Genomic DNA, 27,653 nt, shown 5'->3' on the forward strand with positions numbered 1-27,653 from the left:
TATAGATGAGGATAGTGCAGTGGATATGATCTATATGGATTTTAGTAAGGCATTTGACAAAGTTCCACACAGTAGGATATTTAGAAAGTCAGAAGGCATGGGATCCAGGGAAGTTTGGCCAGGTGGATTCAGAATTGGCTTGCCTGCAGAAAGCAGAGCATCGTGGTGGTGGGAGTATATTCGGATTGGAGGGTTGTGACTAGTGGTGTTCCACAAGGATCAGTTCTGGGACCTCTACTTTTTGTGATTTTTATTAATGACCTGGATGTGGGGATAGAAGGGTGGGTTGGCAAGTTTGCAGACAACACAAAGAATGGTGTTGTGGATAGTGTAGAGGATTGTCGAAGATTGCAGAGAGACATTGATAGGATGCAGAAGTGGGCTGAGAAGTGGCAGATGGAGTTCAACCCAGAGAAGTGTGAGGTGGTACACTTTGGAAGGACAAACTCCAAGGCAGAGTGCAAAGTAAATGGCAGGATACTTGGTAGTGTGGAGGAGCAGAGGGATCTGGGGGTACATGTCCACAGATCCCTGAAAGTTGCCTCACAGGTGGATAGGGTAGTTAAGAAAGCTTATGGGGTGTTAGCTTTCATAAGTCGAGGGATAGAGTTTAAGAGTCACGATGTAATGATGCAGCTCTATAAAACTCTGGTTAGGCCACACTTGGAGTACTGTGTCCAGTTCTGGTCACCTCACTGTAGGAAGGATGTGGAAGCATTGGAAAGGGTACAGAGGAGATTTACCAGGATGCTGCCTGGTTTAGAGAGTATGCATTATGATCAGAGATTAAGGGAGCTGGGGCTTTACTCTCTGGAGAGAAGGAGGATGAGAGGAGACATGATAGAGGTGTACAAGATACTACGAGGAATAGATAGAGTGGACAGCCAGTGCCTCTTCCCCAGGGCACCACTACTCAATACAAGAGGACACGGCTTTAAGGTAAGGGGTGGGAAGTTCAAGGGGGATATTAGAGGAAGGTTTTTTACTCAGAATGGTTGGTGTGTGGAATGCACTGCCTGAGTCAATGGTGGATGCGGATACACCAGTGAAATTTGAGAGACTACTGGATGGGTAAATGGAGAAATTTAAGGTGGGGGGGGGTTATGTGGGAAGCAGGGTTTAAGGGTCGGCACAACATTGTGGGCCGAAGGGCCTGTACTGTACTGTACTGTTCTATGTTCTATAATGAGGCACATCAGCCAGGGACATTGAGTACAAGGGTTAAGAAGTCATGTTGCAGCCATTCAAAACTTAGGCCACACTTGGAGAATTTTGTGCATTACAGGAAGGGGATGGAGGCTTTGGAGAGAGTGCAGAAGTTCACCAGGATGCTGGTGAAAACTTTACAGCATAGAAACAGATCACCTGGCTCATCTAGTCCCTGCCAAACCATTTAAACTGCCTTCTCCCATCGACTTACAATGGGACCACATCCCTCCATACCCTACCATCCATGGACCTATCCAAACTTCTCTTCAACATTGAAATTGAGCTGACATGCATCACTGCTCGTTCCACACTCTCTCCACCCTCTGAGTGAAGAAGTTTCCATCTATGTTCCCTTTAAAGCTTTCACCTTTCACACTTAACCCATGACCTCTAGTTGTAGTCCTGCCCAAAAGATTAGGTCTCTGTAATGTTCAGTCTGTTTCTGATAACAGTAGAGTCATGGCCACATAGTCATTGATGCACAGGTCGTAGAACAGAGAGGGATGAGCACAGAGCTCTGGGTAGCGCTGGTATTGAGGGTCAGGGTGAACGCAATGTTATAACCAGTTCTAACGGACTGTGATCTGTTAGTCAGGAAGTGAAGGAGCCAGCTACAGATGGGGGGGGGCGGGGTGGGCAAGGTCAAGATCCCGATCCCGGGTCACCTTTTGCATTCTGCTCTCTCACCCCTGTCCTCATTTTGTGCATTACAGGAAGGGTGTGGAGGCTTTGGAGAGGGTGCAGGAGGTTCACCAGACGCTGCCGCAATTAGAGGGTGAGTTTTTCAGGAGAGGCTGGATAAACGTAGGTTGTTTTCTTTGGAGCCGCAGATACTGAGAGGATTACAACCCATGAGAGAGGGAGATGGGCAGAAAGCCTTCCCCAATATAGAAACATCAATTCTAGAGGGCATTTAAAAGTTTTGGGAGTCACAGGAGATTCTACAGCTGCTGGAAATCCAGAGCAAAGTGCACAAAATGCTGGAGGAACTCAGCAGGTTCAGGTCAGGCAGCATCTCATGAAAGGAATAAAGAGTTGACATTTTAGGCTGAGATCTGATGAAAGGAATAAAGATAGGTTCTATTCTCCTCCATCGATCAGGGGTTCCCAGCCTAGGAGGCCACAGACCCCAGGTCCATGGCATAAAAAAGGTTAGGAACTCCTGCTATAGATGCTGCTTGACCTGCTGAGCTCCACCAGCATTTTGTGTGGAACATAGTACTGGGGCTGGTGCAAGCAGATACAGCAGACATCTTTAAGATGCTCAGGCGCATTGCTCCGTAAGATTGTTATTGCCAGTGGGGTGGGGCGGATTGTGGGGATAAACTCCTACTACCTGTTATATGCTCCCAATGGCATGCACCTGAAATAGCCTCCAACAACCAAATCCAGCTCCTGGCCTTCATGTGTGGTTTAGCTACCAAGGCCAGTGGAACCATTTCTACTGACAGGAGAAAGGGAAAAGACAGGCTACTGGTGCCTTAAAACCCTCTGGCTGGATCATGCTCATCAGTTCATTCAAGAGAAAGACAACTCTGATCTCAAATCTCCACATGCCACTCCTGGGGAAGTAAACCCTGAGGGAAAAATCCAGAGCTGGAGCCCTTAAGGCAGTCCTATGTTGAGTTCAACGCTGACTGGCAACATGTGATGCCGCTGGTGCCAAACTGTATCGGTCTCGGACATTTCTTGGGATTCATCAGTTGTGTGGAGAGGGGGTACCTGCTCCATAGGCAACAGCTTGTTCTCCATGTTGTACTGCCCTGGACTGCACATCAACATGTAGATAGGTCGGGCATGACATCTATGCTCAATCCCGACCAGTGGAGGACCTCAGGCCTCAAAATGGGCATGTGAATAATGCAGGGAAACAGACAGATATGGATCATGTCCAGGTAGAAGGGATTAGTTTAATCCCTGACTGTCACAGTCAGCACAAACATTGTGGGCCGTTCAACTAATGTGCTCCTGTGCTGTTCAACTAATTGATGATGAAGGCCAAGAGGTGAGGTAGTTGGACAATTATTCAAAAAATATTGTATGGGGATAACAAATGCTTGTAGGACGAGGTCTGAGATGGGAGGATAAGCCTTTTCCTTGCTGTTGCCATCAGGTAGAAGGTACAAGAGCCTCAGGACTCACACCACCAGGTTCAAGATGGTTACTGTCCCTCAACCATCAGGCTCTTGAAGATAACTACATTCCCTTGCCTTCCATTGAGATGTTCCCGCAACCAGTGATCTCACTTTAAGGACTCTATCTCATTATCTCATGTTCCCATTATTTATTGCTATTTATTTATGTTTGTATTTGCACAGTTTGTTGTCTTCTGCACTCTGGTTGATCTTTCATTGATCCTGTTATAGTTACCATTCTATAGCTTTGCTGAGTATGCCCACAGGAAAATGAATCTTAACGTTGTATATGGTGACTTAATAATAAAAAATACTTTTAACACTGACTATTATATCCTTGTATGGAAAGACCAATGCATTTGAACAGAAAATCCCACAAAAGGTAGTGGTTTTAGCCCAGTACATTACGGGTAAAGCCTTCCCAACCATTGACCACATCTTCTTGAAAGCAAAATCCATCACCGTCACCACCCAGGCCATCCTCTTTTTTTGCTGCTGCCTAAGGTAGAAGGTACAAGAACATCAGGATTCACACCACCAGATTCAAGAACAGTTATTATCCCTTAACCATCAGGTTCTTGAACAAAAGGGGATAACTACACTCATTTGCCCATCTAATGAGATGTCTCCACAACCAATGATCTCACTTTAAGGACTCTTTATCTTGGAGGGTGGGAACTGAACTGACGAGTCGGAGGAACAGGCGGTTGGCTCACAAATAGAGAAAGCTTGGAGACAGTGCGAGGAGGAGGACAGGCAGGTGATAGAGAAGGGACACGCTCAGACCGATTGTTTGAGTTGTGTCTATCTTAATGCAAGGAGTATTATCAACAAAGCGGATGAGCTTAGAGCATGGATCAGTACTTGGAGCTATGATTTTCTGGCCATTACAGAGACTTGGATGGTTCAGGGGCAAGAATGGCCAAGTGCCAGGCTTTAGATGTTTCAAAAAGGACAGGGAGGAAGACAAAAGAGGTGGGGTCGTGGCACTGTTGATCAGAGATAGTGTCACGGCTGCAGAAAAGGAGAAAGACGTGGAGGGATTGTCTATGGAGTCTCTGTGGGTGGAAGTTAGGAACAGGAAGGGGTCAATAACTCTACTGGGTGTTTTTTTTATATAGACCACCCAATAGTAACAGGGATATCGAGGAACAGATAGGGAGACTATTTCTGGGAAGATGTAATAATAACAGGGTTGTTGTGGGAGATTTTAATTTCCCAAATATCGATTGGCATCTCCCTAGAGCGAAGGGTTTAGATGGGCTGGAGTTTGTTAGGTGTGTTCAAGGTGGTTTCTTGACACAATATGTAGATAAGCCTACAAGAGGAGAGGCTGTACTTGATCTGGTATTGGGAAATGAACCTGGTCAGGTGTCAGATATCTCAGTGGGAGAGCATTTTGGAGATAGTTGATCACAATTCTATCTCCTTTACCATAGCATTGGAGAGGGATAGGAACAGGTAAGTTAGGAAAACACTTAATTGGAGTAAGGGGAAATATGAGGCTATCAGGCAAGAACTTGAAAGCATAAATTGGGAACAGATGTTCTCAGAGAAATGTACGGAAGAAGTGTGGCAAATGTTCAGGCAATATTTGCGTGGAGTTCAGCATAGGTACATTCCAATGAGACAGGGAAAGGATGGTAGGGTACAGGAACTGTGGTGTATAAAGGCTGTTGTAAATCTCGTCAAGAAGAGGAGCTGATGAAAGGTTCAAAAAACTAAGTAATGATAGAGATCTAGAAGATTATAAGGCTAGCAGGAAGGAGCTTAAGAAAGAAATTAGGAGAGCCAGAAGGGGCCATGAGAAGGCCTTGGCAGAGAGGATTAAGGAAAACCCCAAGGCATGCTACAAGTACGTGAAGAGCAAGAGGACAAGATGTGAGAGAATTGGACCAATCAAGTGTGACAGTGGAAAAGTGTGTATAGAACCAGAAGAGATAGCAGCGGTACTTAATGAGTACTTTGCTTCAGTATTCACTATGGGAAAGGATCTTAGTGATTGTAGGCATGACATACAGTGGACTGAAAAGCTTGAGCATGTAGATATTAAGAAAGAGGATGTGCTGGAGCTTTTGGAAAGCAAGTTGGACAAGTTAACAGGACCAGACAAGGTGTACCCCAGGCTACTGTGGGAAGAGAGGGAGGAGATTGCTGAGCCTCTGACAATGATCTTTGCATCAGCAATGGGGACGGGAGAGGTTCCGGAGGATTGGAGGGTTGCGGATGTTGTTCCATTATTCAAGAAAGGGTGTAGAGATAGCCCAGGAAATTATAGACCAGTGAGTCTTACTTCAGTGGTTGGTAAGTTGTTGGAGAAGATCCTGAGAAGCAGGATTTATGAACATTTGGAGAGGCATAATACGATTTGGAATCGTCAGCATGGCTTTGTCAAAGGCAGTTTGTGCCTTACGAGGCTGATTGAATTTTTTTGAGGATGTAACTAAACACATTGATGAAGGTAGAGCCATAGATGTAGTGCATACAGATTTCAGCAAGGAACTTGACGAGGTACCCCATGCAAGGCTTATTGAGAAAGTAAGGAGACACGGCATCCAAGGGGACATTGCTTTGTGGATCCAGAACTGGCTTGCCCACAGAAGGGAAAGAGTGGTTGTAGATGGGTCATATTCTGCATAGATGTCAGTGACCAGTGGTGTGCCTCAGGGATCTGTTCTGGTACCCCAACTCTTTGTGATTTTTATAAATGACCTGGATGAGGAAGTGAAGGGATGGGTTAATAAATCTGCTGATGACACAAAGGTTGGAGGTGTTGTGGATAGTGTGGAGGGCTGTCAGATGTTACAGAGGGACATGGACTGAGAAGTGGTAGATGGAGTTCAACCCAAATAAGTGTGAGGTGGTTCATTTTGGTGGGTCAAATATGATGGCAGAATGTAGCATTAAATGGTAAGACTCTTGGCAGTGTGGAGGATCCGAGGGATCTTGGAGTCCGAGTCCATAGGACTCTCAAAGCTGCTGTGCAGGTCGACTCTGTGGTTAAGAAAACATAAGGGGCATTGGCCTTCATCAATCGTGGGACTGAGTTTAGGAGCCAAGAGGGAATGTTGCAGCTACAGTATATCAGACCCTGGTCAGACCCCACTTGGAGTACTGTGCTCAGTTCTGGTCACCTCACTATAGGAAGGACATGGAAACCATAGAAAGGGTGCAGAGGAGATTTACAAAGATCTTGCCTGCATTGGGGAGTATGCCTTATGAAAATAGGTTCAGTTAACTCAGCCTTTTCTCCTTGGAGTGACGGAGGATGAGAGGTGACTTGATAGAAGTGTACAAGATAATGAGAGGCATTGATCGTGTGGATAGTCAGAGGCTCTTTCTCCAGGGCTGAAATGGCCAGCACGAGAGAGCACAGCTTTAAGGCGCTTGGAAGTAGGTACAGAGGAGATATCAGGGGCAAGTTTTTATTACGTAGAGAGTGGTGAGTGCGTGGAACAGGCCGCAGGCAACAGTGGTGGAGGCAGATACAATAGGGTCTTTTAAGAGACTCCTGGACAAGTACATAGAGCTTAGAAAAATAGAGGGCTATGGGTAACCCTAGCTAATTTCTAAGGTAAGGACATGTTCAGCACAGCTTTGTAGGCTGAGGGGCCTGTTGTGTGCTGTAGGTTTTCTTTGTTTCTACGTTATCACATGTTCTCATTATTTATTGCTATTTATTTATATTTGCATTTGCAGTTTGTTGTCTTCTGCTCTCTGGTTGATCTTTCATTGATTCTGTTATAGTTACTATTCCGCAGATTTGCTGAGTATGCCGACAGGAAAATGAATCTTAGGGTTGTATATGGTGACATATACACTTGGGAGAGACAGAGGGAGAGACAGAGGGAGAGACAGAGGGAGAGACAGAGGGAGAGACAGAGGGAGAGACAGAGGGAGAGACAGAGGGAGAGACAGAGGGAGAGACAGAGGGAGAGACAGAGGGAGAGACAGAGGGAGAGACTTCAAACTTCCAAAATCTCCATGCGAGGCTGTACAGAGGCAGAGAGCCACCCACACTACACACGGGGAGACAGCCCGCTGTTCTCAGGAAGCATTTTTTTTTTTATTATTATTGCACATGATCCCAAAAAAAAACACATCGGCACTTTGGTAAAACTAAAAGCAGGAAGACATGTAAACAATGCCCTGCATCAACACACGAGGCTAAATGCAGCACATAAATATACAGCACTTATGGGGGAGGGCAGGGAAGGGGGGTGGCAAAAAAAATTCTCAGACCCCACTCGGGGAAAGATAAAAAATAAAAAGATTTCAGAATAGTCCAAGAGCTTGCCGTCTTCAAACAGAATTCCAAAATTCCTCTTTCATTATATTAAGCTTAATGGTCATACAATACAAAGGGGATTGTTATACTTCTTTCAACCCTTTCCCACAAGTCCAAGATCTTCATGTGCAATCAGCAGAGATTTCCTGTGGTAGAAAAAAAAAGTTAAAATATATTTGCAGGTACTAGAACTCCCAGATTTCAAAGTCAAAACCATAAAACATAGGAGAATTAGGTCATTTGGCCCATCGAGTCCCCTCTACCTTTCCATCATGGCCGACTTGTTATCCCTCTCAACCCCATCCTGGATAAAAGGGTCTGCAGACAGGCAGGAGGTTCAATGGCAAGTTCAAGGTCAGCATTGCCAATGATTTAACCTTACCTAACAGTAGAGGTATGGAACTAGTGACCAGGGAAGAGATGACAAGGGCATGGAATGCAAGAGCCGGGACATCATATTACAACTGTGCAAGATGTTAATGAGACCGCATTTGGGAGTATTGCCTACATCTCTGGTTGCCAAGCCATCAGAAGATCATCAAGCTGGAAAGGGGGCAGCAAAGATTAACAAGGATGTTACCAGGACTGAAGGAAATGGCTGTAGACTTCAGGAAGGTGCAGATGAAAGTTCACCAAGTTCCTGGGAGTTCACATCACAAATTACCCCACCTGGCCTCCCTAAATAAGGCAGCACAGCAGCACCTCCATTTACGAAGGAGACTGAGGCAAGCAAGTCTCTCCACCAGGTGGCCCCGCCCCATCTTAACTGAATTTTACAGGAGCACCATTGAGATTGTCCCGACATTGCATCTCCATCTGGAATGGAAGCAGCCAAGCATCAGACTGGAAGCCCCTACAAAGGACTGTGATAATGGCCATAAGGATCATAGGGGTCTCCCTACCATTCATAGGGACATCAGGAGCGCTGTGTACACAGGGCCCTTAGTATTATCAAGGATCCCACCCATCCATCCAGCATTCTCTGACTTTCTACCATCAGGCAGGAGACTCCGATGTATAAAGAAAAAAAATGGTCAGGATGGGAAACAGTTTCTTCCCCCAGGCCATTGGAGATCTGAGATCTGACATTCCAAGTCACCAGATAATTTGTACCCTACAATATTTAATTTGTGAACTTTAGTTTATTTATGCACAATTCATTTGTAGATTTTATTCTTACTTTCGCAAGTTATGGTTCAATTTATTAGAGAATATATACAGTATACAACCTGAAATTTTTACTCTTCACAGACATCCACAAAACAAGAAAAACTCCAAAGAATGAATGGCAGAAGAACATTAAAACCCCAAAGCTACATGAAGTACTGTGCTTTACACCGTGGTACTCTGGTCTAGAGAAATATGGTCTCATTTGACAGTATACATAGTCAAATAAAAAAATTGACATCACTTGAAGGGCTCAAGACATTACGCAATGGCTTTTCTTCCCTGGAGTGTAGGTGGCTGAGGAATGACCTTGGAGGCTTATAAAATCAAACTGATAGTCCCTCATTTTCCCTAGGCTGGCGGGGGTCTAAAACTGGAGATTTAATGCAGACTTAAAGGGGTTGTTTCCCTCCCCCCCCAAAAAAAAACAAGGTGGTGAATATGTGGAAACAGTTGCTAGATCAGGGGTTTTCAATTTCTTTTATGCCATGGACTGAGGCTTCCGAGGACACCAGGTTGGGAACCCCTGTGCTAGAGGAAGTCGTAGTCATTACCACTTGCAGCACAAACAAAGTCCTTCAGCCCACGTAGTCCATGCTGAACCATTTATACCACCTACTTCCATCGACCTGCACCGGAATAGCAGCCCTCCATACCCCTAACCTCTCAAAACTTCCCTCAAACATTGAAATCAAGCTTTCATGCATTAGTGCTGGCTGCTCCCTCTGCACTCTCACCACCCCCTGAAGGAAGAAGCTTCCCCCTCATTTTCCCTTTAAACTTTTCACCTTTCACCCTTAACCCATAACCTCTGGTTCTAGTCATACCCAACCTCATGGAAAAAGCCTGTTTGCATACATCCTATCTATACCCCTCAAAACTTTGTGTACCTTTATTCCTAGCAATGTAGGAGATTGAGGGGAAATTTGATAAAGTCCTAACCTATTCAATCTTTCCTTATAACTCCCTCCAGACCCAGCACCATCCTTGTAAATAAGATTGAAAGATTACAGAGAAAATTTACGTCTTTCCTGTAGGTAGGTGGCCAAAACTGCACACGATACTCCAAAGAGATAGAATTACAATATTTTAAAAGGCACATGGCAAGGAAAGCTTTGGAGGAAATTGGACCAAAGCCAGACAAATGGGAGCAGCTTAGACAGACTGCAGTTGGTGTGGACAAGTCAGGACAAAGGTGCGAGCACAGAATTCGATAACTCATCACTAAGTTCCAAAAACATTTTTTGCAGTCTACTCTACTGATATTGGATATTCTGTGCATAACTTCAGCAGAAAAGCCTGAACAATCCAGCTATTCAGAAGTTTGGAAAACAGGGTCTTACGCACACCAGACACTTACCGTTTATAAACCTAGTGTTCACTTCCGATATCAGTCTCTCCTTTCCCCAACTGGCCGGTGGGGATCATGACTGGCAGCTCCTCAACAAGATGGGCCACTTTCTGCAATTAATACAAGAAGAAACTCAACCCAATATCAAGAAGATGAGTCACTTCCTTTCTCTTCTCTGCCACCCGTGCATGCCGTGGTCTGTTTTACCATCTGGCAGCAAGAGAGGTCCTGCTATGCAGAAGCCCTTCCCCTTTACACTGGGGACCTGGGGTGGAAGGTGTTGCACAAGGCAGTGCCACGTAGCAGATTTCTGAGCCAGCTCACTGACACCCCTGCTACCTGTCCATTCTGTCACCGGGACAAGTCACTGGACCACATTTATATGGAGTGTGAGAGGTTACAGCCCCAGTTTAAGACTCTGAAGGGGCTCCTGCACTTCAGCCCCACTATCCTGACCTGTGGTCACCTAATACCAAAGGGTGTGTGGGCCACTCTGGAGATCTGGTGGAGGCCTGCTCCCGGGTCAGGCCAAGCTTTGAAGATTCACAGGTCCAGGCGGTAGAATTGACTCTTCCAGGGTTACACCCATGCCCCTGGAAAAGGTGCATGTACTCTTCAATCAGCCCTCAGCAGGATTTTTGAGAACAGGAAAAAGCAGTTTGCAGATAATAGTAATTGTATTTTAGTTGGAAATTGTTATCGTTCTGTGAACTCCTGATTATTGCATAAACTTCATGGGTGAACCCTCCAGGAGGACCACAACCTTGTAGGGTTTGGAGGCTTGTGTGCCTCAATGACCCGGAGAGCGATGTTGGCTGGAGTCAGAACTTTATGCTTTGGCTCTTGGTAGGGTCACCCATGCCAAACAGGTCAAAGGGTAGAGGCCGGACTAAGAGTGGTCCACATGTACTCCAGGTTTGGGGGTTCAGGTCAGGGCTAACAACCCTGACTGGTGAAACAAAAAAAAATTTGTTACTGAAATAGCAATGAAGAATCCTTCTACATCTGAGTGTGACAGTAAGGGCAGAGATGGTAGGACTTCGTTGCTGCCCTAAACGCCAGTGATGAGTGAAAAAACTGAGTTCTGTTAAAAACAAAACTTAATACTATACCCTAATGAAGCAGAGGACAGGGAGGGGAGGGGTGTCTGGTGGTGGAGCTGGTTGGGGGCAGCTGGGTGGTGGGGGAATGTAACGAACACAGACATGGCATTAACTTGAGAACTGAGTTGAGACGTAGCAGTCTCCCAACCATCTATCGTGGACATTTATCAGGAGCACTTCTTCCCTCAGGCCATTAGGCTTCTGAACTCCCTGCCTCATCGCATTTGAAGTGTCACCGGATAATTTGTACTGTACCCTACAATATTTAATTTATGCACTTTGCTTATGCAAAATTCATTTATAGATTTAAATTCTCACTTTTCTAAGTTAAAATGCTTCAGCTGAAGCGTGAACTCGAAACTGCGCAGCTCGACGGATACGATTAAATATTCCCATTTCAGCCTGCTACAGCTGAGAAGCATAACTATATCCGAGGTTTGTATGTTAAAGATGTTTTAATGTGATTGAGCAATCTATCACTGCTCAAAACCAACGGAAATAATGCCAACTGTAGCCGTAATATTCTTGCCAGGACTCCTTGGCGGAAACATGGCTGTCACTTGCTAGTGCATTTGAGAAAAAAGGTTTTCGACTTCCAACACTGACCATCTTGCTGGCAAATGTAGAGTCTCCAGTAAATAAATATGGTGATCTCAGAGCTGGTGTGCTGCATCAGAGGGACATTAGGATTGTGTGTGTCCTTTGTTTCACAGAAGGCTGTTTAACCCCTTTCTTACCGGATGCAGTGATTCAGATTGACGGGTTCAGTACACACCGTCAGGATAGGACTGTTGAGTCTTTCAAGAGCAGAGGTGGAGGTGTATGCCTCGATCAACTCCACTTGGTGCACAAATGTATCAGAGCTGCCCCAATTCTGCTCACCAGACCAGGAACAGCTCACATTTAAGTGTCATCCATTCTACCTGCTGCAGGAGATTTCTGTGACCATTTTGGTAGCAGAGTACATTCCACCTCAGGCCAATGTCAAACAGGCTTTAGATGATCTGAGCAATGGAATCAATGTACACAAAACAGCGCACCCTGACACATTCATCATCATTTTGAGGGATTTTAACCAGGTCAGCCAGAAAAAAAAACACTAAATAATTACCATAAACAAATCACTTGTAGCACCAGAGCAAACAACACACTCGATCACTGTTACACCACCATCAAGAATGCCTACCGTGCTATTCCACGCCCTCACTTCGGGAAGTCTGATCACCTGGCTGTACTTCTACTCCCCAAGTACAGGCAGACTGAAGACTGCAGCTCCAGTAGTGAGGCCCAAGAAAACATGGACACCAGTGTTTACAAGACTGCTTTGAATCAATGGACTGGACTGTATTCAGGGATTCATCTTTGAATCTGGATGAGTATGCTGCAGTTGTTACTGACTTCATTAAAACCTGTGTGAATGAGTGTGTGCCTACAAAAACTTGCTGTACATTCCCAAACCAAAAGCTGTGGATGAACCAGGAGGCTCATTGCCTGCTGAGGGCTAGATCTGGGGCATTTAAGTCTGGTCACCCAGGTCTGTACAAGAAAACCAGATACGACTTGCAGAGGGCTATTTCAAGAGCAAAGAGACAATGCTGAGCGAGGTTGGAGCTGACATCAGATGCACGTCAACTCTTGCAGGGTTTGCAGGACAATCCTTCCAGCAAAGTGAAACCCAAAAGCATGAAATAGGGTGATGCTTCTCTACTCGATGAGCTCAACACCTTCTATACTCACTTTAAATGGGAGAACATAACTACAGCTGTGAAGATCCCTGCTGCACACAGTGACCCCATGATCTTTGTCTTGGAGGCAGATGTCAGGCTGCCTTCAGGAGGGTAAACCCTGGCAGGGCGGCAGGCCCCAATGGAGTACCTGGTAAGGCTCCAAAAACTTGTGCCAACCAACTGGTGGTGGTGTTCAAAAGCATTTTCAATCTCATGCTACAGTCAGATGCTCTCACCTGCTTCAAAAAGGCAACAATTATTCCAGTACCCAAGAAGAGTACAATCTCTGCAGATTGGTAATAACATCTCCATTGTTGGCAGAATCTCAGATGGGGATAAGAGGGTGAACAGGTATACCAGTCCGTTGAGTGCTATCACAGCCACAACCTTTCACTCAACATCAATAAAGCCAAAGAGCTGATGTGGACTTCGGAAAGGGCAAGACGAGAGAAAACAGACCAATGCCCACAGAGGGATCAGAAGTGGAGACAGTGAGCAATTTCAAGTTCCTGGGTGTTAAAATCTGAGGATCTAACCTGATCCCAACATATTGATGCGGCTATAAAGGCAGCAAGACAGCGACGAGATTTCATTAGGAGTTTGAGGAGATTTGGTCTGTCAGCTAAAACACGTGAAAAAGTTTCTGCAGATGTACCGTGGAGAGTGTTCTGACAGGCTCTGTAACTGTGTCATATGGGGAGGTAGCGGGGCCACTGCATAGGATCAAAAACAGCTACAGAAAGTTTTCAAATCAGTCAGCTCTATCATGCGTACCAGCCTCCGTAGTATCCAAGACATCTTCATGAAGTAGTGACTCAGAAAGGCAGCGTCCATTAAGGATCCTCATCACCCAGGGCATACCCTCTTCTCATTGTTACCATCAGGGAGGTGGTACAGGAGCCTGAAGACACACACTCAATGATTCGGGAACAGCTTCTTCCCCTCTGCCAGATTTCTAAATGGACAATTTCTCAACAGAGGATGAGAGGTGACCTGATAGAGGTGTACAAGATAACGAGAGGCATTCATTGTGTGTATAGTCAGAGGCTTTTCCCCAGGGCTGAAATGGTTAGCACAAAAGGGCACAGTTTTAAGGTGCTTGGAAGTAGGTACAGAGGAGATGTCAGAGGCAAGTATTTTACACAGAGAGTGGTGAGTGTGTGGAATGGGCTGCCGGCAACGGTGGTGGAGGCAGATACCATAGGGTCCTTTAAGAGACTCCTGGATCGGTACATGGAGCTTAGAAAAATAGAGGGTTATGGGTAAAGCCTAGGTAGTTCTAAGGTAGGGACATGTTCGGCATATTTTTGTGGGCCGAAGGGCCTGTATTTCGCCGTATGTTTTCTATGCTTCTATGACACTGAACCCATGAACACTACCTCACAACATTTGTTTTTGCACTATTTTTAATTCAGTTATTTAATATACATATATACACACAATTCTTAACTAATTTTTATTAAATTTTTCTGTATTTATCATGTATTGCAAATTACTGCTGCCACTAAGTTAACAAATTTCACAACATATGCTGGTGATATTTAACCTGATTCTGATATGTGTGCTATGGTCCGGAGAAACGCTGTCTCATTTGGCAGTATACGTGGAGGATTCTGGCCAGGTAAATACCATTGTGAGACTATAGTACTGCTTAATGTCTAGAACAGCAGAGAAACATGGTACTACCCTCTACCCTACTGCTGTAAACACAAGACTACGTGGTACTGCCCTCTACCCTACTGCTATACACCACGAGGCTAAGTGACTTAATTGTGGAAGAGGATTCTGAATAAAGGGTTAAAATATGTGAGTTGTTAACAGCCTGCACCTTTCTTTAATTAGCCTAGTGCTGATCTTAGTGTACAACACAGCAGCAAGATGTAAACACAGTGGAGATAGTGAAGTTCGTAGATTACAGGGAGGACCCTGTGGGCTAACAATTAAATAGCGTGCATGTTTTCCCTTCACCTGTCTGGTACTAACATAAAAAACAAATCATAAACACAAAATAATCTGCAGATGCTGGGGTCAAAGCAACACCCACAACACGCTGGAGGAACTCAGCAGGTTGGGCAGCATCCGTGGAAAAGATCGGTCGACGGTCTTTTCCACGGATGCTGCCCGACTTGCTGAGTTCCTCCAGCGTGTTGTGAGTGTTGCATAAAAAACAAATTACACTTTTGCAATGACTTACTATATCCAAGGATTTAATGAACCTTCGTCATACCATAAATAAAGACTCACCACTCTGCCCAGTTCTCAGCACACTTCTATCGAAGTTTCAAGGATGTTCTGACAACCCATCTCTGTGTGTTGTGGGCAGACAAGAGACTGTCTCTGGCTTTTTCGTGGGAATTGATCAAGTGCACAGGATCGACTGTTTTTGCCTTTCTGTGTGCATGTATAAAAAAGGTTGCGACCATCACTCTTTGGAAGACTCCGTGATGGCGCCGTTAGCGAGTCATTCTTACCTTATTCATGAATGCTGGTGTGCAATTTTAATTGAAATTCCTTAGCAAGTTACTTTCCCCAACAACATGTATATAGTTAATTGACAAACTTAGCTTGCTGTTACATTTCTACAAGGTGAGAACACACACAGAGGACTGCGTGGCTCTGGTCACCGTGTTATAGGAAGGATGTGACTGAGCCAGAGAGGGCGTGGAAAAAATTCACAAGGACATTGCCCGCACTTGGAGGGTATGAGTCCTGAGAGACGAGATAGGCTGGGGTCATTTTCCCTGGAGTGAATGAGACTGAGAGGTGACCTTGTATATAGGTTTATAATAACCATGGGGGGCATTTCCTCCCAACACCGTCTCACCAAAAATCTAAAAATTAGAGAGCATAGGTCTGGGTGGCACAGGGAAGGAATTTAAAAGGGACCCAAAACCTTTTCTACAAGGGTGGTGGGTATATAATAATAATCTTATTATGAACACTTTTCATACAAACTATACAGTTCAAAATGCTTTACAATGAGATAAAGTGCAAACATAAAAATAAAGACAAATTATGTTAGTTAAAAGCAAGCTTAACTAAATAGGTTGTGAGCTAGTGTTTTTAAAAGTCATCTGAGTACAGATAACACAGAGACACTTACTAGACTTTGACTTAAATCCTCCCTTCTCTGCATAATCTCCCTTCACTGCACATTGATGAATAAGTTAATTGGGAGTCGCGGTCTAAGATTCGCACATTATGGGCCAAAAAGCCAGTCCTACGCTGTTCGCACTTACCAGCGGAGTTTCCAGGGACACCGGGGCAGCAACAACTGCAGCTTCCCTGGCTGTTGCCATGGGCACAACTCCTTCCGGCATCAGCAGCTGTTCTTTGGTCACCTGCCTCTCCCCTGGTGTGGCGGCTGGGCTGGTCACTGGAGAAGAAACAGGGGAGGGAGCAGGTACGGGGGCAGGAGCAGGTACAGGGGCAGGACTCGAGGCAGAGTCTGGGGCAGGAACAGGGACTGGAACAGATACGGGGGCAGAGACGGGCTCAGCCACAGCGGTCGGGGCAGTTTCCGTCATCCCATTCGCAGGAGGGGCAGGGCTTGTGCTGGTAACAGTCGGCTGGGTTTTCTGTTCCTGTAGAGGGTCGGGAGGGGGCAGAGAGGGAAAAGAAGGTATTAAATTATTGAAAGCAGGGTTAGACTGGTGTCTCACACACACCAAAACTTCTACAAAGGAGTTTGACTCCTACAAGTACTAAACAATCCAAAAAAACCACCAAAGCCTGGATTCTGGGTGGGATATTCACAGTGCATTGCCCACTTTGTAGCCCGCAAACCACCCCCCACTTCCCCCCACCCCCCCCAACACAACTAAGATGGGTTACACCTGGAGACAACTTGAAAGACTGGGCTAAGACAGGACTCTGGCAAGCTACTGTCAGTGACCTATGCCCCAGTAGGGGTAATGTGCTTAAGCAAGCAATGGAGGAAAACTGGAAAGATTTGGGCTTTATAACTTAGTCATAAAGTCAGCACAGAAACAGGTCCTTTGGCCCATCTATTCTGTATGACTATCTAGTCTGTGCCAAACCATTTAAGCTGCCTACTCCCATTGACCTGCACCTGGACCAGAGCCCTCCATGTTCCTACCATCCATGTACCCATCCAAACTTCACTTAAACCTTGAAATTGAGCTCACAAATACCCCTAGTGCTGGCAGCTCATTCCACACTCTCACCACCCTCTGAGTGAAGTTTCCCCTCCTTTTCCCCTTAATCCAAGACCTCTGGTTGTAGTCCCACACAACCTCAGTGGAAGAAGCCTGCTTGTATTTACTCTATCTATACCCCTCATAATTTTGTATACCTCTATCAAATCTCCCCTCAATCTTCTACATTCTGGGGAATAAAGTCCTCACATGTTCAATCTTTCCTTATAACTCAGCTCCTCCAGACCCAGCAACATCCTTGTAAATTTTCTCTGTTCTCTTTCATCTTATTTATACTTTATTGTCGCCAAACAATTGATACTAGAATGTACAATCATCACAGTGATATTTGATTCTGCACTTCCCACTCCCTGGATTACAAATATTAAATATTAAAAATAGTAAAAATTAGTAAATATAAAAATTTAAATTATAAATCATAAATAGAAAATAGAATAGAAAGTAAGGTGGTGCAAAAAAACCGAGAGGCAGGTCCGGATATTTGGAGGGTACGGCCCAGATCCGGGTCAGGATCCGTTCAGCAGGTTTATCACAGTTGGAAAGAAGCTGTTCCCAAATCTGGCCATACGAGTCTTCAAGCTCCTGAGCTTTCTCCCGGAGGGAAGAGGAACGAAAAGTGTGTTGGCTGGGTGGGTTGTGTCCTTGATTATCCTGGCAGCACTGCTCTGACAGCGTGCGGTGTAAAGTGAGTCCAAGGACGGAAGATTGGTTTGTGTGATGTGCTGCGCCATGTTCACGATCTTCTGCAGCTTCTGACAAGACAACTTCCATACCAGGTTGTGATGCACCCTAGAAGAATGGTTTCTACAATGCATCTATAAAAATTCGTGAGGGTTTTAGGGGACAAGCCAAATTTCTTTAGTTTTCTCAGGAAGTAAAAGGTGCTGGTGGGCCTTCTTGGCAGTGAACTCTGCTTGGTTGGACCAAGTCAGGTCATTTGTGATATTGACCCCGAGGAACTTAAAGCTTTTGACCTCTTCCACTTGCACACCACTGATGTAAATTGGGTAGTGCGGTCCGCTACTCCTTCTGAAGTCAACAACCAATTCCTTCATCTTACTGATGTTGAGGGATAGGTTATTTTCTTCACACCATGCCACCAGATTCTTAATTTCCTCTCTGTACTCAAACTCATCATTACCCGAGATACAGCCTACAATTGTTGTGTCATCAGCAAATTTGTATATTGAGTTTGATGGAAACTTGGCCACACAATCATGGGTGTACAGTGAGTACAGCAGGGGGCTGAGTACGCAGCCTTGTGGGGCACCGGTGCTCAGAGTGATTGTAGAGGAGAGCTTGTCCCCTATTTTTACAGCCTGGCTCCTGTCTGTGAGGAAGTTGAAGATCCAGCTGCAGATCTGAGTGCTAAGGCCCAGGTTCCGGAGCTTAGGAATCAGTTTATTTGGAATGATGGTACTTACATCTTTTCTGGAATATTGTGTGCAGTCTTGAGCACCTACCTACAAACTAGGCCTCACCAACATCTTATACAACTTCAACATAACATCCAGTGCTATCATGTTTGCTGTTGTGTGCTGGGGCAGCAGGCTGAGGGTGGCAGACACCAAAAGAATCAACAGACTCATCCGTAAGGTCAGTGATGTTGTGGGGATGGAACTGGACTCTCTCACGGTGGTGTCTGAAAAGAGGATGCTGTCTAAGTTGCATGCCATCTTGGTCAATGCCTCCCATCCACTACATAATGTACTGGGTGGGCACAGGAGTACATTCAGCCAGAGACTCATTCCACCGAGATGCAGCACTGAGCGTCATAGGAAGTCATTCCTGCCTGTGGCCATCAAACTTTACAACTCCTCCCTTGGAGGGTCAGACACCCTGAGCCAATAGGATGGTCCTGGACTTACTTCATAATTTACTGGCATAATTTACATATTACTATTTAACTATTTATGGTTCTATTACTATTTATTATTTATGAAGCAACTGTAACAAAAACCAATTTCCCCCAGGATTAATAAAGTATGACTATTACTAATTTCTATACTCAATAATTTGATTTATGAAGGCCAATGTACCAAAAGCTTTCTTTAGGAACTTATCTACCTGTGACACCACTTTCAATGAATTATGGTCCTCCATTCCCAAGTCTCCTTGTTCTCCCACACTCCTCAGTGCCCTACTGTTCACTGTGTAAGACCTACCCTGGTTGGTCCCACCAAAGTGCAACACCTCATACTTGTCTGCATTAAGTTCCATCTGCCACTTTTCCAGCTGGTTCAGAACTTCACGTGTGCCAGCCACACCATCTATCCCGCAAGCTAACTACCTAGTTTTCTGCAAAATTTAGCATTGAATCTACACACAGACGAAGGAACATGGGAAGAGAGGGAAACTGTGTGTGTGGGAGGGGGTGAGACAGAACAAACCGGGGGGTGAGTAAACGAGTAGCAAGAGGAGTGAATGGGGCGGGGGGGAAGAGAAGAGAGAAACAAATCAAAATGAGAGAGGGTGAAAAGGAAAATGAGAGAGAAAAAAGACAGGAGAGCGAAAAAAGCAAGAGGGAGTGAAACAGAAGAGGGAAAGAGAACAAGAGGGAGGAAAAGAGGAATGGGGAAGTGGGAGAGAGAATGGGATGAGAAAACTGGAGGGGAGCAGGAAGGAGGGATGCGGTGAATGGATTGAAAAGGTATGTAGAGTGGGAGAAAGAACCAGGGGAAGACAGGGGGGGAAATAGGATGAGGGAAAGACCCAGATAAAAGGAAGGAAAAGAGGAAAGGAGGGAGTGAGAGAATCAGCAAGAGGGAAGAGGGGAGGAGTATGGAGTGAGAGGAGAGTCGGGGAGAGAGCAGCTGACCACAGAGAACTGAGGAGATGGGGATGGGGTGGGATCAGGAAGGAGCGACGAATGAAAAGAAAATGGATTAAAGGGCAAGAGAGGGAGAGACAAAGAACCAGACCGGGGAGGAGTGGGGAGAAAAGAGGGGAGTAAGAGGAGGAGTGAACCAGAGGGACGGCAGGATAGAAGGAAAGTGATGTGAGAGATCGGCAGAGGAGCAGGAAGGAGGGAAATGGTGAGTGGAATACAAAGAAAAGCAAAATCCAGTGGAGGGGAGAGAGAATCCAACACTGGGGGCAGGACGAGGTGAGGGGTCACAGGGAGGGGAGAGAGGACCTGACATTTGGGGGGGGGGGGAGAAGAGAAGAAAGAGGGTGAGGTGAGGGGTCCCAGGGAGAGGAGGGGAGAAAGGACCCGACATGGGGGTGGGGGGTGGGGAGAGGGGCCGAGGAGTCCCGGGGAGGGGAGAGAGGACCCGACATTGGGGGGGGGGGGGAGAGGAGGGCGAGGGGTCCCGGGGTGGGGAGAGGGACCCGACATGGGGGTGGGGTGGGGTGGGGAAAGAGGGTGAGGTGAGGGGTCCCAGGGAGGGGAGAGAGGACCCAATATGGGGGAAAGAGGGCGAGGTGAGGGGTCCCGGGGAGGGGAGAGAGGACCCAACATGGAGGAAGGGCAAGGTGAGGGGTTACAGAAATAAGGTCTCACCCCAGCGTCAGCAGACTGCGTTGGCTGGTCAGCCGGCCGGCGGCGGAAGAATGGCCGGCGGTATCTGCGGCGCTCCGGCACCGGCTGCTCTGTCTTCGGGTCCTGGTTCTCGTCGGCCTGAGCCTCCTGCGGCTGGGGACGGGGCCGGAAGGGACGCCTGGGGAGGGGTTGCAGAGGTCAGCATCACCCACCAGCACAAAACCACGCCTGGCACATAGACCATGAACCCCCACACCCTGAGTCAGCTCCACAACCATCACCCCACCAAACATCTCCCCCAAACCCCAGTAAATCCCTCCAGCCACCCCTCGGACTCTCTCCGGACACCCGGGCTCAATCCCGTTCTCCGCTGCTCACGTGTATGAAGTTCGCATGTTCCCTCTGTGGCCACGAGTTTCCCCATGTGCTCCAGCATCGCACTGACCTGTGGGTCAGTGGGTTAATCAGCCACTGAACTGCCCGAGTGTGTGGGAGAGGTAGAGTCAGGGGGAGGGAGAGAGCCATCAGGAATATGGAGAGTTACGTCAAGGTGGACGGCGTAATTTCCTTCCTTCCTTCAGGTGTAGAAGTCAATTGTAACCATGCAAACCACCAGGTCAGAGGGAGGACGTACAAACTCCTTACAGGTAGCACCAGAACTGAACCTAGGTCACTGGCACTGGCCTCCAGGGGAACCACAACCTCGGCATTGACCCTCCAGGAGGAACACAACTGTGTCATAGAGTTCGGAGGCTTGCGTGCCTCAACGACTTGGAGAGTGATGTTGACTGGAGTCAGGGTTTTATGGCTTGACTTCTGCTTAGGTCACCCATGCCTGACAGGTCAAAGGGTAGAGGTCAGACTAAGAGTGGTCCACCGGTCCTCCAGGTTCAGGGGTCAGTTCGAGACTAACAACCCTGACTGGTCAAACAAAATTGTTACAGACACAGCAATGAAGAATCCTTCTACATCTGAGTGTGACGGTATTCCTGAGTCTCCACCTGGGACTTGCATGACTGACAGTAGTGAAAACCGAGAGGAAGCTACTGACATGATGAAGGAAGCCCTGAACACCACCAGAGATGGAGGGCCTTCATTGCTGCCCTAAATGCCAGCAGCATTATGGGCAAAAGAAAGATGCTGGCACCGCACCAGCAGTATGCTACCATGCCTCCCTTTGCTTTCTGACCCTTTCCTCCAGGTATTCCAACATCCTGACAGCGTGTGTTCAGTAGGTTCATCACCCGTTGTAAATCGTATCCTGGCGTGGGGTGAGGGGTGTGGGGAATGCATCAGGAGAATAACTTCAGGGAAATTTGACCAATGGGAATCGCTCCTAACAGCTGGTGTGGACACGATGGGCCGAGTGGCCTCAGCCATCCCACTGCAAAGACAAGGTGTAGGATGTGGCCTGTTTGAAATCTAGCACTGCCACTCTGAAGGGGCATTTCCCCAATTCTGCACTTCTCCAGGATCCTTGACCCACCTCCCTTCTCCAACCATTACCAGCGAGCTTGCCATCTGCATCAGGTCTCCTTTAATAAACCTGTGCCCATCTGCGTCAAGGCTCCCTCAACAAAACTGTGCCCACCTGTGCCAGCAGCTCCTCGGAGGGGTACACATTCATTTTGACCAGTACCTTGAAGTGCCCAGCTGACAATGCCCTGATTCAAGGGGATGTCTCCCAAGGCACAGTGAACACCAGGTCACAAGAGACCCCAAAATGACCCATCTCCCCAGTCTGGTTGAATGACTGAAAGTGGCAGAGCTTTAAAAAAAAACAACACTCACAATCCAGCACGTTACCTGCGGAACTGTGGCCTGAAACGAGCTCCTGCCATACCCCGCTGAGCAGGCTGCTGGGGCTGAACCTGCCCAGGCTGTGAGGTCGTCCCTCTGCTCTCCGGCACCTCCTCCCCCTGAGGGTCGAGGAAAGCAGACACATCACTCAACATCACCTTCCATGACAAGACGTCAGTAAAAAGCCCAGCCTCAATAAGCACCAAATACCCCCATCAATTGCATTCACAGTAAAGGCACCCGTGTCCAGAAACTGATCTAGTGACACCATCCACAATCCAACCGACCTGAGGCAGCTGCAAAGGAAAGGAGTTCTATCGAGGGAATGACTCAGGGGGAGGGTGGGAGTGCGCAGAAGAGATTAACCGGGTTGAAGTACCCTTGTTAGATTGAGAGAGTGGTGCATGAGCCAAAGGGAGGCGAGAAACAGGATTTATCAAGACCGAGACCCAGATGTTACCTTTCTCATTTAAAAAAAGTTCAACATGGAAATAACTTGGAAAATGTACAACTCAGGTGGCTGATGGTTGGGTTGAGTTGTTCTCTGACCTTGGCAATTCATCGGCAAACGTTTTGTCACCATACGAGGAGGCATCGTCAGTGCACTGTTCACTTGTGCTGTGTCCTCCGAATGTTTGGCCTTTATATAATTATTAATCAGCTGATTAGTCATCATTGGAAACTCAGTTGTGATGTAGGGAGGAGATTATCTCGCTGATTAGTGAACTGTGCATTGGTCTGGAATTTTGCCAACACTGGCTGATAAATAGGATTGAGGTCTACGCATCTGTTTAGAGAATTGTTCATGGAAAACCACACTTCTAGGAATTATCTTGCCTACCATGTGTTTGCTTGCACCGTGACTTTCACTGATGCCCGTTTGAATTTGTGCCCCTCTCGATCTTCATGGGTAGAGTCCAGTGAGAATTGGCCATGCCGCTTTACAGCCAGCTGATGTTCATGGATCTTTGTGCATCGGTTTCTCCTCATATTAGCACGCAATCCCCGCGATGAATTTTGATCAAAATACGTATGGGGCAGCACAGTAGCATAGTGGTCTGCACAATGATTTACAGCACAGGCAACCTGGGTTCAATTCTTGTCGCTGCCTTTAGGAGTTTCTATGTTCTCCTCCTGACTGCGTGGGTTTCCTCCAGGTCCTCTAAAGACCTACTGTTGGTAGGTTACTTGATCATTGTAAATTGGGGATTGCTGGCTGGTGCAGCTCGAAAGGCCGCAAGGGCCTATTTGGTACTTCATCTCAATAACAGTTCAAAATAAAACTGAAATCCAAAACAGATAACATGGGAGGCAACTGAGCATCAGAGAGACCGTTTCACTCAAACAAACTTGTTTTGCTCTCAGAGGGGCGTAGGCAATTTAAATGGTTCAGCACAGACTAGAGGGGCCGAAGAGCCCGTTTCCAAGCTGTACTCTTCTGTGACTCTATCCATGCTGACCTTTAAAGTCTATGATAACCTTAGTCCAAAAGTTGGTGACCAAGATAGCAAAGGACCTTCTCTCTAACAAAGAATCATGCAGAGACTGAACCAAAGATTCACAAAATTAATAGGGAAACACTTCAAGCGGGTGTAATCAGTAACCAAGAGAGTGCATTACGACACTACCATAGCCCCTTTCAGAAAAACACTGTGAGGAGGTTAAAAGGTGCAAGAGTTAAGAGCCACAACAGTGACCAGGGTGTTTGCCAGTGACATTCACCAACACGCGACTCACAGAGGCCGCTGCTGCCACCCCATCCTCCTGAGCCTGGGGTCCACGCTGGCGGCGGAACCTGTTTCGGAAGAAGTAGGGAGGGGGCAGGCGGCGTCGTTGGTTGGAGGGCCTCTGCTGGGCAGCAGCTGGCTCCGTTGAGTCGTCCTGCCAGTCACTGGTGCCTTCCGCAGCCTCTCCTGCTGCTGGTTGGTTGCCCTGTGGAGAGGAGATGGTGAACCGTGCCAGAGGAATTGGTCTGGAGGTGGACTGGTGAGTCCATCTCAGATCAGGGGATTGGCATTTGGAATGAAGCGGGTTTGGTACCAAACTCTCCCTGGACAGCACAGGTTACATATAGAGTGAAACTCCCTCTACACGGTGCCATCACACACTCCCAGGGTCAGACACAGAGTGAAGCTCCTTCTACACTGTCCCATCACACACTCCCAGGGTCAGACACAGAGTGAAGCTCCCTCTACACTGTCCCATCACACACTCCCAGGGTCAGACACAGAGTGAAGCTCCCTCTACATTGTCCCATCACACACTCCCAGGGTCAGACACAGAGTGAAGCTCCCTCTACACTGTCCCATCACACACTCCCAGGGTCAGACACAGAGTGAAGCTCCCTCTACACTGTCCCATCACACACTCCCAGGGTCAGACACAGAGTGAAGCTCCTTCTACACTGTCCCATCACACACTCCCAGGGTCAGACACAGAGTGAAGCTCCCTCTACACTGTCCCATCACACACTCCCAGGGTCAGACACAGAGTGAAGCTCCCTCTACACTGTCCCAGCACACATTCCCAGGGTCAGACACAGAGTGAAGCTCCCTCTACACTGTCCCATCACACACTCCCAGGGTCAGACACAGAGTGAAGCTCCCTCTACACTGTCCCATCACACACTCCCAGGGTCAGACACAGAGTGAAGCTCCCTCTACACTGTCCCATCACACACTCCCAGGGTCAGACACAGAGTGAAGCTCCCTCTACACGGTGCCATCACACACTCCCAGGGTCAGACACAGAGTGAAGCTCTCTCTACACCGTCCCATCACTCACTCCCAGGGTCAGACACAGAGTGAAGCTCCCTCTACACCGTCACATCACACACTCCCAGGGTCAGACACAGAGTGAAGCTCCCTCTACACCGTCCCATCACTCACTCCCAGGGTCAGACACAGAGTGAAGCTCCCTCTACACTGTCCCATCCCACACTCCCAGGGTCAGACACAGAGTGAAGCTCCCTCTACATTGTCCCATCACACACTCCCAGGGTCAGACACAGAGTGAAGCTCCCTCTACATTGTCCCATCACACACTCCCAGGGTCAGACACAGAGTGAAGCTCCCTCTACACTGTCCCATCACACACTCCCAGGGTCAGACACAGAGTGAAGCTCCCTCTACACTGTCCCATCACACACTCCCAGGGTCAGACACAGAGTGAAGCTCCCTCTCTACACTGAACCATCACATTGAGGGCAGGGGCAATAGTTTAACCTCTTACCTCAGATAGTGGATGGTGAATCTTTGCAAAACTCTATCCAATAGGAAACTGAGGTGTTTATTGTTTGAGGGATTTTTGGCTATTAGGACCAGAGTTAGAGTAATACAACAGGGAAATCTCTCTCTCCCCGTCTCATCAGGCAGAAGATACAAAAGCCTGAATGCACACATCATCTGGCTCAAGGGCAGTTTTTAAAGACCACACTTTGGGTCAATTCTCTAGTACAATAAGACTCTCAGCCTATCTCCTCATAACCTTGCACCTTATTGTCTTGCTCCAACTGGAACACTACATTCTACCTGGTTATTGCCTTCCCCTGGCACTGCCTCCATGTGCTGATGACAAGATCTGAGTGGATGCCATGCAAAGCCACAGGAAACTGGAGTTGTGGACACCCAGCCCAGCACAGAAGCTGGCCACCTCTCCAGGTCCCATCTACATTTCCTCACTGCCTTAAACGCAATCAATATAATCAAGGACACCTCTCCATCCCACATATTCTCCCTTCGGGCAGAAGATACAAAAACTGAAACATGCAAACACAACTGCCCTCAACTCTGCATAACAGTAATGAATGGACCTCTGATACATTCAAGATGAACTCAACCTTTCAATTTCCCTTATGACCCTTACACCTTATTGGCTGCCTGTACTTATTGTCACGCAAAATAGTTTTCCCCACTAAGCCTCAGTACATGCGACAATACCCCTGACCAATTTCAGTCCAACCCAACCATAAAGACCGCCAAGATGATCTCATTTGCCGATGTTTGACCCATATCCTTCCAGACCAGGGGTTCCCAACCTGGGTCCACTGACCTCTTGCTCAATGGTATTTGTCCATGGCATTAAAAACAAAGGGCTGCAAAACCCTGCTCTAGACTATCATTATCCAAATACCTTTAAATTGCAAATTTCTGCAGATGTACTGTAGAGAGCATTCTAACTGGTTACATCACCGTCTGGTATGGGGGGCGCGGGTGGGCTACTGCACAGGATCGAAATAAGCTGCAGAGAGGTGTAAACTCAGTCAGCTCCATCATGGGCACTAGTCAAGGAACAATGCCTCAAGAAGTCAGCATCCATCATTAAGGACCCCCCCCCACGCCCCCATCACCCAGGTCGTGCCCTGTTCTCATTGCTACCACCAGGTAGGTACAGGAGCCTGAAGAGAGACACTGAGTGATTCAGAAATGGTTTCTTCTCCTCTGCCGTCCCATTTCCGAATGGACATTGAACTCATGAACACTACCTCAACTTTTTTTTCCAACTACTTATTTAAAGTGTATATAAATAATTTACTGTAATAGTTTTTTTCTCCATTATGTATTGCGTTGCACTGCTGCTGCAAAAGCAAATTTCACGATCCTGACGAACGGTCTCGGCCCGAAATGTCGACTGTACCTCTTCCTATAGACGCTGCCTGGCCTGCTGCGTTCACCAGTGACTTATGTGTGTTGCTTGAAATTCCAGCATCTGCAGATTTCCTCGTGTTTGAAATTTCACAATGTATGCCAGTGATATTAAACCTGATTTTGAATTGTTATGGTACTTGTCTCAAATACAATTTGACAATTCATCCTATGTACTCACCATCCTCTGTGGAAAGTTGTCCCTCATGTCCCCCTTTAAATCTCCTACCACTCACCTGAAATCTATGCCTTCTAGTTTGTAGTCCCCCTTCCCTGGAGAAAAACTGTTCACCTTGTCAGGGTGTATTCTGGAGTTAGGGTATATAGCAAATATTAATTTCATAGCAACCAATCTTCAGACATGAATATGGATTGTAGATTGAATTTAAATTGCAGCCCTGAACAATAGTTTCCCCCGGAGTTGGTTGCAAACCAGATAATGCTGATTCGTTCATTTTGGGTGTCTGGAGTGTGGGTGTGAAGGAAGCGTGTGAAAACTATATGTAATTCAAAGGAAGTATTGTAGATACATTGTAATGGTAAAATTGTCCTGCTGTTACCTTTGATC

The 27,653-nt window shown here is 46.9% G+C and overlaps 1 protein-coding gene across 2 annotated transcripts in view; it reads right to left on the minus strand.

Moving 5' to 3' along the window:
- Positions 1–7,373: 7,373 nt before the first annotated feature.
- The window catches only part of LOC134346953 (Y-box-binding protein 2-A-like), a 53,019-nt gene continuing 32,739 nt past the window's right edge, over positions 7,374–27,653 (minus strand). The window contains exons 6-11 of one of the 2 annotated variants that reach the window (XM_063048846.1): positions 24,180–24,374; positions 22,449–22,561; positions 20,664–20,820; positions 16,220–16,564; positions 10,160–10,260; positions 7,374–7,778 (exon numbers count right to left, since the gene is read on the minus strand). In XM_063048846.1, coding sequence (XP_062904916.1) covers positions 10,171–10,260; positions 16,220–16,564; positions 20,664–20,820; positions 22,449–22,561; positions 24,180–24,374 — 900 coding nt within the window. In that variant the 3' untranslated portion in view covers positions 7,374–7,778; positions 10,160–10,170. The remainder of the gene's footprint in view (positions 7,779–10,159; positions 10,261–16,219; positions 16,565–20,663; positions 20,821–22,448; positions 22,562–24,179; positions 24,375–27,653) is intronic. The other variant, XM_063048847.1, reaches the window with a different exon arrangement.

Source organism: Mobula hypostoma, chromosome 5 (genome assembly GCF_963921235.1).
Source record: "Mobula hypostoma chromosome 5, sMobHyp1.1, whole genome shotgun sequence".
Classification (NCBI taxonomy): domain Eukaryota; kingdom Metazoa; phylum Chordata; class Chondrichthyes; order Myliobatiformes; family Myliobatidae; genus Mobula; species Mobula hypostoma.